Here is a 10,630-nt window from a genome sequence, read left to right as displayed (position 1 = left end):
GCTCTCAGCCTGTCGTTAGGTTGACTGAAAGTTAGACTGAGACAGAATTTCCAACATGGCGGCTGCTGCCAATCAGCCTCCAGAGCCCCCTGCAGGAAAAGACGGGTGACGTCACTCAGGCTTCGTGCGGTCAATACTAAAAGAAGTTGCGAAACCAAATTAACCACACTTGTTTTAAAGGGTTTGTTCATCCAAATGACAAAGATTTAGTCATCCCTTCCAAAACCATATGTGAGAATTGGCTCTCTATTGTTGTTCAACACATTTTTAAAAATCTGCATTTTCTATCATGTCTTTGCTGCTTTGTGTCATTTTCTCTATGAACTGTTTTTTTTTTTAAATAGTTTGTTCTGTTAGTTAAACTACTGGTGAAGCCTGCTACTATACACATGTGATCATATATTTGTGTTATGTGTTTTCATATGAGCTGTGCACTTGTATACTGATATAATTTGGGCTCAGACTCCTAATTTCATTGCCTGATTCGGTGCAGTGTGTTTATACGCCCCTCTCTCTGTTTTGACCTTTTATTGCCTCGGTGGAATCTAAATATATGAACGACATCTGGCTGGTGGAGCATCATGGGTGACTTTCATCTGGCAGCCAGTGGCCGTCATTACTGTAGGTTTTTGTTATGAGCTCTCATTCATTCAGGGGCAGAAAAGGAAGGTGAGGGAGGAGGGGGGAGTTCTGAATTGAATGAAGTGACCTATATCTGCACTCTGCTGCCCCCTGTCGAGAGTCTGCTCATGTTGTTTACATCCTGACTTACTGTAGTGAGTGTTTGTGTGGATTTTATTACACCATCTGACATCTAATAGGATTTGTACTCACTTGAGGTCTCATAAAAAGGTTGTTTACTTCTTCCAGAATGCATAATTGTGCAAAGTAAACCGCCTTGTGATGCTAAATGAGTTATACAGTTTTCCAAGAGGCGATTTTCTACATGTTAAAACGGATTTAAAATGACACCTTTTAAACTTGCAAAATGCAATATCCATTTTTGAGCTAGTACAGTGTGATACTTGGAAAATATTTACAATTGTTATTTTTATTTTTATTTTACAAATAAACTCCCCTTTTGCTGATTTGTACTTTCCTATTGGAGCTGCAAATCTCTTCAGCAAGATGGAAACATGGAAACTTTTGCGTTTTCTTAATAGCTTGCTCTCTTATTGACTCGATTCTCACATAATAGGATGCATCAGCACAGATTATATCTCCCAGGACAGTGATAGGGGAGGCTGCTGTTTGGAACAAAGGGCCTCTCTGCTCCCTCCTGACTCACAAGGGGTTAAAGTGTGTGAACGCCCGAGTTGGCGTTGGCGCACTATATGATTAACGATATTGATTCACAAAACCTGCAGAATTGTAATGTTTTACTACCAAGGGGAAACAAAGAGCACAGCTATCCTGCTATAATTGATTGTTGCTTGCGCTGAAATAATGTAATTAACTACTGTACGGTTTGTGCGCGATTCTTTTTTCGCTGCGTTTTTGCCCAAACTACTTTTTTTTTATGAAAATGTCTAAATTCTTGAACAGCCAGAGTGGTGATTGATGTAGACAAAGAGCCAGCCTACTGGAAAACAAGTCTGTCCAAATGTGGCTTTGAAGAAAAGGAGGCTGCTTTCAACCTGATCAGAAACTTGGTTTTTGAAGGGAGAGCGGCCCCGCCCTCTTGCTCCTTATAACCAGAAAGCCTGTTTGCTGGACGCTCAAACACAACAGGAACACTGGAGACCACGTCGCTGTGCATGAAACCGTTCCTGGAGACCAACTCTGGCTACAAAGACTTTACGGATTACTCTGGTTGTTTCACCCTGTGACCGCGAGCGAACGACCAGAAGTGACCATGGATTTTCTCAATCACAACTACTTGAATGCGCGCAGCCCCTATGACTACACTTTTAATTTCTGGAACGACTATCTCGGGCTGACCACGCTGGTCACGAAGAATAACAAGCTCAGCATGCCCCAGAACCCGAACTCCATCACCGAGTCCCTGAAAGCGACTTTGGGTTTGGATGATTCTCCTGCGTGTCCGTGCGTAATCGCGGGCGGCGTTGTTGGAGAGAGCGGGCACATCGACTGCTGCTGCCCGTCCGGGAGCCCCCCTCCGGCCTCCATCCTGGACTTGAAGGAGCGTTTCTCGATACTGAGCCCCTTCCAGAACCAGCTCGGGGTCCAGCCTGAGCGGGAGATGGGCTTCGGTGGAAGCTTCGCCGGGTTCGATCTGTTCGGCATGGAGAGGAAGATGCGTAAACCCGCCTCTCGGAGCAAGCAGGAGCCCAAAATCTGCGTCTTCTGCCGAAATAACGGAGCGCCGGAGGAGGTGTACGGCTCCCACGTCCTGAAGACTCCGGACGGCAGGGTCGTGTGCCCCATTCTGAGGGCTTACACATGCCCCCTCTGCAGTGCCAACGGGGACAATGCCCACACGATAAAATACTGTCCTCTGTCAAAAGACCAGCCATCCCAGCGACCATTAAAGGGAGGCAGGGCTGTGGGTGGTAAGAGGATGAAAATATTCTAAACATGACTATAAAGTAAAACGAATTGCACTGAACAATTTCCAGATGACTGTTTTGATTTAGCCTTTATCCCAGTTACATAAAACATATTGATTTTATCTTTTTTTCCCTCTAAGATCTCTTATATTTTTATAGTTCTTTTATCCACATAGAATAATTTTATGCTTTATACATTGGATTTATTTTTCTTGCTAGTTTGTAGTCATTTGAGCGCTTGCATATAAATATACATGTATGAATAATCACAAAGTGTGAATACGTTTAAAGACAAAATATTTTGGTCATGTAGGGAAACACACTGACATTGGCCGAGGGGATGAATGTCATATTTCAACAAGTATTTTTGTACGGTGAGCTAAGCTCGCCACTATTTTTCCTTTTTCTCGTCTTAGAAAACCAAAGTTATGTTTGCCATTAAAGAAGCTCAAGAATGTGTCATTACTGAGTACTTTGTGTGCGTCTGCCTGGAGAGGAGGAGGAGGAGGAGGAGGAGGAACTCTTTTGATCCCATCTGCCCGCACTGAAAGAAAAAAAAACTCCACAGCATATTTTCCAACTTGCTCTAAAAGTTGACATTCAATCTGCGAGGCAGGAAGAAAAAAAAAAAAGACAATGTGGCCTCTGTTTGGAGCTCAGATTCTCCAGGGAGCATTATAATCAATTGTTGCCAAGCCAAACCTCTTTTTCCAATCTTCTGTTTGACTTTTTACGAGCAGTCAGAGATACTAGCCTTCATTTCTTTATGTTTACATTCCCAAATAAGGGTGACACACTGGATTTTCTTGTCTCTGTCAGGTCTCCTTTTTCTCTTTCTTTTTTTTTGTTTTGTTTTTAATTTGCCCTGACAATGTATCCACCAGACAGGCTCATGGGCAAAGTCCCATTGACCTCTCCCTCTGAGAGCAAATGAATGTTAACACAAACAACAACAACAACCTGTTACATCCCATCATTTCACTGACTGAAGAAATCCCAAAAAAGATGCAAAAATGTTGTGAATGTATGATCGAGCGTGTCACTTGCAGGACTGCACATTTCTGACAGTTTTGTTTACCAAAGGAATACAATAGCATTGGAGAGACGAAGAGAGATTTGCTGTATTGTACATAAAGTGATGTTTTATTCAGTATTTTAACATTACAAGTGACTTCAGAGGGCGCTACCTCAACCACGATTTTGTACTTAACATGTCAAATGTCAACAGCAGTTTATTGATATAGTGCTGCCATTTATAATAAGGGGTTTTTGATAGTATTTTTGATCTTTGTATAACATAATTGTATTTTCATTTTTGTTGCATTTAACATGATGGAAGTGAATTTCCAAGAAGCTATAAGCATTGCTCACCACAAGGTGATTGTCTGTAAATAATGATTATGATGACCCATACTTTGGAAAAGTTTAGTTGTTACATGTTACATTCTTGAGAGTGTGTGTGCCAGAGAGTGCATATTTGACAAAAAGGCTGACAAAAAATTTGCCACTTTTAACAAGAGGTTTTTTTGATTAAATGAATAATAGAAAAAAAAAAAAAAAGAAACACTGTTGAACTTTGTTATTTATATTTTACCACAATTTCCTGTATGCTGCTGTGCAGAATAACAACATATGAATCCACTAGAGAAATAAAAACTTATCAAATATTTGCATCCATGTGGTTTTTGGTGTGTTTTTTTCTCAACACTGAATTTGGAAATATGAAACCCTTTTTATTTTAAAGTCTAAAACTTCTCTTCTACTGACTGATTGAGAGATTTACAGGAATGTCAACTAAAGCACATTTACAGGACTGGCCCCTCTCCCCCTCACTATACCCTGCTGACTGCCTCACTGCCTCACACAAAAAAACTGCATGTGGATAAAGTAAAGAAGTAGAAGCCAAAAAACAGAAAAAAAAACAACAACATCCCTTTAACCTTTGCTTTTGAAAAGTCAAGCTGATCCGGCATCGTCCAGATTTGTCTCTGCAGGACAAACACAGTGCCATGCTTGTTCGTCTTTGTCGCTGTTAAGGGAGGTCTGCCCACACACAAGAATGTCTTGGCTTATGCCTCACCATTCAAACGGATCATGTTTGCACTGAAGTGGATTGAATAGCTGGCCCTTCTCTCTCTCTCTCTCTCTCTCCGCCTGCCATCTGTGGAATGGCTGCTGCAGACATATTAAGGGGGCTCAGAAAAGGCAGGAAGCTCTGCTGCTGCTGCTGCTTCTTGTTTTTTTGTACACTGTTGTGCAGCTGTGAGGGCTTATGACTTGGTTGTCTTACAAAATGTCCCGTCGAATGAGGGAACAATAAATAGAATCAGATGAAGCTCATGAATGGGCTTCACTGTCTGCGGCCTGATTCACCAGCAAAACAACCTCAGACGTCGGTAATTGCTGTTGACGTGGAGCATACAGTAGAAAAAAAACACATCAAGTGTCATCCACACCTTTAGCTCTCCCTCCCTCCCTCCCTCCCTCACTCCGCTCCCCCCTCCTCCTCTGTCTGTCTTAGCGCCTCTCTCTCCAGCTGAGGCTGCAGCATTAAAAATGGATGACTACTAAGTGCAACAGGGATTTATCTCTGTGAGAACAGCGGTGAAAAAAAAAAAAAAAAAAAACCCTGACTGGGCTAGCATTTCATACACATTGCAAACACAGTCGGCTAACAGGTCTTATTCCCTCAGAGCACACAGCCTCCATTAGCCGCTCTGCACACACAGGGCCCCGGCTAATCTATTTAGAAGCACCATTTATGAGATATGTATCTTTCATGACCGTATAATATGTCTTAGCTGGCTGTTTTTCTTTGAGCCAGAATGCAATTTGTGTGCACAGCAAGTCCCACTGCAGAGAGAAGAAGTGAGGCAGGATTGTTTTTTTACGACGAGTTTCAAAGCAGTAAAGTTTTTTTATTTTATTTTATTTTTTAAAGATGATTGAGGAAACTGTTTTAATTAAAGGCGGCATTATCGGTCAGGTGTTGACTCAGAGTCATTATCACCGTGAATCCCCCTCTGGCAGCTGATTAAGATTGAGCTCATGCTCTGCAGCAGTAGAGTTAGTCTTTGCTGTTAATGTGATTTAGACGACTCATTAATTCACACTGCTCAACGTTATGGTGGCGACACAGAGCGCTTTCCTGTTTAAAGTGCTATACTAAACACACAGTGGAGCAGTTGTTCCTGACCACTACATCTTAATTTGTTGTGCTCAGCTTCTCTGTCCTGCACCCTGTTCTTAAAACTGGAGCTCTCCACGATATAGCTCCATCATACCTCTCTGCAGAGGAAACACTGTGACTGTGGCTTTCTGCAGGCTGTACAGATATACCCGACTAAAAGATGACACTTTTTTACGACATGTATTTACAGAATCCTGATTTCAAAGATGTTTTTTTCTTGTTGTTTACATCCATTTCTAATGATGTTAAAGTTTTAAACTTCATGTGTAGCTGCATCTTATCAAGCCCTCAGTTAGGAGAGCTAATTAAAGCTATGCAAGATAACAGAAGAGACACCCCGGTGAGAGTCTAATTTAGTCAATAAACTAGCTTGACATCCTGTTTCCAGGTTAAAACGCCCTCAAAAGTATAACTTATCGTATTCCCTAGGGTTTCATGTATTATTCCTGATGTGCAGTAACACAGTGACTGATCTTTAACTTCACCTGTGAGGTCATTTTAAATGATTTTATCCTCTGTTTATGTTTGCAGTATATGATCGAGTGACCATTTGGAGTGGAAGAATTTGGCTGTTCTAAGTACTTATGCATTATGATGAGCTTTTCACTGAGTATTTTTAAGTACTCAACTGCAGCCCTTAGTGGCACAGTTTACAGGAAAGGAGGTGGGATGATTAGACTTTGAGGTGGGGGAACAATAAATTCAACTGCAGCTGTAGACATAGGTCTTGTTCTATGAATAAGACCAAAATGTCTCTTATTTTTAAAGTGTTTGGGTACAAGTCCGACCTCCGGCTCTTTTGCCGCATGTCATACTGAACTCTCTCTCCCGATGTCCTACTCTATATCCAAAAGAGAATATGATGATTTTCAAAACATTGAAACCTCATATTTCAAAAAAGGACAACCGATCCAATGTTAAAAGTTTAAAAAAATGTTATATTTTGGGGAAAAATAAATGTCCAATTCTGAATTTTAAAGGCTTTATATGTGATTTTTCACACTTAAATGTAATATAAATCAAGTATTTCCTCTGAAAATAACTCTGAGTCATGACTGTCTACAATGGGTGTAACACCCGAGTTCCACTGTTTGTGATGTTTTCAGAGTTTTCAGAGTCCCATCTTCACTTTGTTTACATCGCCAGGACGGCCGGCTGACTCCTCCCCTCGTGTATAAAAGTTGTTTAATTGAGGGACTAGAGAAAAGAAGAATAACATACTGTACTCACTGCTTAACTGTGTTTCTAGATCACGCTCATTTCAGGTAAATTTACATGCAGTGTGAAGATACCAGCATAATAAAGATCGCTAGCATTAGCATGCTAACACAACAATGCAGCGTGAGTTGTTTTGGTTTCATGCTGGTGCTCAAGGGCGACATCTGCTGGATCAAAAAATCACATATAAAGCCTTTAAGTCAGCAACACCTTAAAAAAAAACAGTTTTGACAGTGTTAAAAAAAATGACTGGAAAAGTTGTGAAATGCTAAAAGAAAACACCGAGTGCAACATCTCATAATGAATAAGGTTGCCTGGTAACAGGTTAGTAACATGATGGGGTATAAAAAGATGAACCCAGAGAGGCTGAGTCGCTCTGAGGGAAATGAGCTGGAGGATAGCAAGATTCAAGAAAAACCTTTCCCAACGTAACATTGCAAAGAATCTAGGGAATGCATCATAATATCAGTAAACAGATCCAGAGAATCTGAAGAAACATCTGCTCGCACGCAGGGGACAAATATTTATATCTTCTTCTGAAAGATCATGATAAGCATATGAGTATAATGTGGCAAATTCTGCGTTTAATTAAAAGCAGCTTCTAAAGGGAGGAAACAGATGCAGAGGGGAGTCACAGACGGATATTAAAAAAAAAAGATACTCGTAATAAAAAAAATAAACTATCCACATCTTAGAAATGTAAATCCATGTGTGCACTTCATTTCCTCTTCACACAAACATTTGGACATGCTCATTGTCTCTTTTTTCAGTAATACAGAAATCTTCTTCTCTGTACCCTCAGCACTTTAATTGCATTAGCTCCTGGTTTGAAATGTCTACATTCAATTGCAATAATTCCTTTTTTTAGTCTAACTGTGATGGTGTTGTTTTTTTTATCATCTCTTGTTGATCCCATGAGGAGTCAAATTTTAGATTTCACCACCAAAATCTTCACATTTCCACATTGTGTTTGCTTCATACTTTCTTATACTGCCATTCAAAAATGACTCAATCTGACAAAAGGCCTTTTTTCTTCATTGACCTCTTTAATAGTCCTGAAGGTATATAAGATGTTAGAGAGAAGGGGAATTCATGTATGGGTCCCATCGGCTCTCAGAGAACAGGTATAGATGATCAATTAATGAATCAAACTTTATTTGTATAGCACTGTTCAGACAACAAATGTATCCCAAAGTGTTTTACATCAATACATACTGTAAATGAAACAACAACAACATGACTCACTCCCCCACCCCTATCCCACAATCCAAAAACTAAGATAAAAATAACTCGATAAGAACAGGTACTGAGGAAATGCTATCATTCAGTTTAAATGAGGAAACACAGGAGGTTCAAAATGTAATAAAACTAGATGAAATGAGATTCAGTTAAAATGATTTACAGCTCTGTTCATTGTCTCTTCATGCTGCAGAAATATGAAGGTTTTAAAGTATTTATGATATTGTTGTTGTCTTGTGAAAACCTGGAAAATGCAACACTCCAAACGCCAGCTCTGTTAACCTCTGCATGCTGTGTAATAGAGCTAAAACCTTCACATATTTCTGTCTCTTTATGCAGGACAAAGCAAACACTGCAGGTCTCTGCTAAATGACCTAATGGTCCATTTGCATGTTATCCTTCTCTTTTATTAACCCACACATGACAACAGTGTGGACGCCTCATTATGACTTACAGATCTGTAGAATCTTTTATTGGTCCCTTCATTTCCCAGAATACACTTGTAAAAAAAAAAAGGAGGCCTCTGTCGCCTAGCAACTCCTGGGAGGGAAATGGGCAGCAGCTGTAGAATGAGAGTCGCTCCATGAAGAGGATAGCATCTCCAGCCTTCACATCTCATGCCTTATTGGAACATTTGGTGCAGGTTTGATTTTTAATTTAGAGGATAAGGATTCTTAGCATGAATGTTACTGCCCCGTGTGGTGACCAACGGTATTACAAAAACAATCATATACCTGTTTTTTTTTGTTTTTTTATGACACTTCCTTCTCTGTGTTATTCGAAGGCGCTCATGTGGAAGAAATCAAAATGACGAGTGTGTTGTTATTGAACTCTCCATCAGCATCACGGGAGCTGACCGTTCGCCGGGCTCTGCAATAACCGCCCTGTCCCCTACGAGGGCAGATTACAGCTTTGATGCCCTAATTGAAATTTCACAAAGGATTTATTTGAAACCAAAACCCGCCGCTGTTTAAGTGAGGCGGACAGGTTATTAAGTTTCTTTCCCAGCATGAGCAGCTTTACTTCTCAGTGGCTGTTTCACCGCTGCAGATGTACTGTCAGCTGGAATAATCCTCCGATTCTCTCGTCAGTATCCGCTGAAGATTTGCAGCAGTGAAAGCAACACAAAATCACATTTATTTAGGAAGCATTCAGTATTTTATCGAGAGCATTTTCTCAGAAATATTGAACTGAATTAAACAAAACAAAATCATCTGTCTGTCTTCAGTCTCAGCCTCGCTCTGGGCAGATCATCCTCTATTATTAGTCTATTTTTAGACGGTTCACTAAAATAAAACAGGACAGCAGGACGCCTGTTTTTTTCTATTCAAATCTGTCCGTCTTTGTTGTTTAAAAATACTTCTAGGAATTCAATTTCCCCCAGAAAAGGTCCAACAAACAATGGCGTCTTATGTGGATAACAGAGATGAGATGGCAGAGATGATAAAACCTGCTCAAACATGAGTTTTTTCTTTTTAATGCTATCTACTCCTAATGTCCTGGTTTCAACCATGATTTTTTTTTTATGTTGACATACATTCTTAACATTGTAATGTCTTAAATTGCAACACAGCAGCTGTTGCCATTTCTCTCGTTCCAGTGTGTCTTGCTTCACCCTTTATAAGCCGAGATAAACGAGGCTACTGAACATGATATGAAATACAACCCGAGAAGGGGCGAAAAGAGTCAACAAACGAGCTCAGAGAGAAGCCAACACATCACCATTTTAGTCTATATACTGTACTCACAATCCTTGGCTTGGCCTTCAGAAGTATATTTTCCTTTATTCCCCTTGTGAGGATTTATTATTCATGATGTACACGGCTGCATGACACGGCTCTGTATGTGTCAGATAGTAGATTCTGTAAAGTTACAAAATTGCGCCACGCAAACATGCGTCTTGAAGATGTAGAAGAAGGAACGTGTCGGGCACTATTTGATGATACGACCGGCATCACATCTGAATGTACTGACTCCGAAACATCTGCTGGGTTTCTCAGTTTACTCGTGCTGTCAGCCGCACACAGCTGATCTAAAATCCACAGACAAAGAAAAAAAAACATCACAGAAACTACAGATCAAAAAGTATTAAATCTTTAGAAGAATGTTTTCCTTTCCATCTCGGGGCTTTTTATACATCCCTTAGTTTGTGATTCATCATTTGGATCACAGAGGAGTGCTTTGTTTGACACTACTGGATGTGTTATTGTTTTTAGTTGTTTTCTAACCACTGTAAATCAGGACTGTCACTTAAACCCTCTCAGGATTAGATCATTCAGAGATTAGAGAGCAGCAGGCTCTCTGGAGTAGACAGTTTGAGTTTCTAAAAATTGAAAAGTGAAGCAGCTGACTCAAACACTCAAGCTCATAAGGCAACAAATATCAAGGAGGGAACAATACCTCAAGAGAGAGTTACAATTCAAATCGATTTGACAAAAATATACATGTTGCAACTCTCTTTTTTAACCAGCAG

The 10,630-nt window shown here is 40.2% G+C and overlaps 1 protein-coding gene across 1 annotated transcript; it reads left to right on the top strand.

Annotated features, from left to right (window-relative positions):
• Nucleotides 1-1,702: 1,702 nt before the first annotated feature.
• Nucleotides 1,703-4,183, top strand: nanos1 (nanos homolog 1). The gene has a single exon (XM_020653016.3). It carries the CDS (start codon nucleotides 1,856-1,858, stop codon nucleotides 2,534-2,536), a length of 681 nt encoding a protein of 226 aa, XP_020508672.1. The 5' UTR covers nucleotides 1,703-1,855; the 3' UTR covers nucleotides 2,537-4,183.
• The last annotated feature ends 6,447 nt before the right edge of the window (nucleotides 4,184-10,630 follow it).

Source organism: Labrus bergylta, chromosome 9, assembly GCF_963930695.1.
Source record: "Labrus bergylta chromosome 9, fLabBer1.1, whole genome shotgun sequence".
NCBI classification, from domain to species: domain Eukaryota; kingdom Metazoa; phylum Chordata; class Actinopteri; order Labriformes; family Labridae; genus Labrus; species Labrus bergylta.
The sequence above is the reverse complement of the archived record's forward strand: the minus strand, read 5'-3'. Positions and strand labels throughout refer to the sequence as shown.

What these genes read in the sequence shown, in the direction of transcription:
- nanos1 (XM_020653016.3), top strand. Translation starts at nt 1,856, where the DNA reads ATGGATTTTCTCAATCACAACTACTTGAATGCGCGCAGCCCCTATGAC.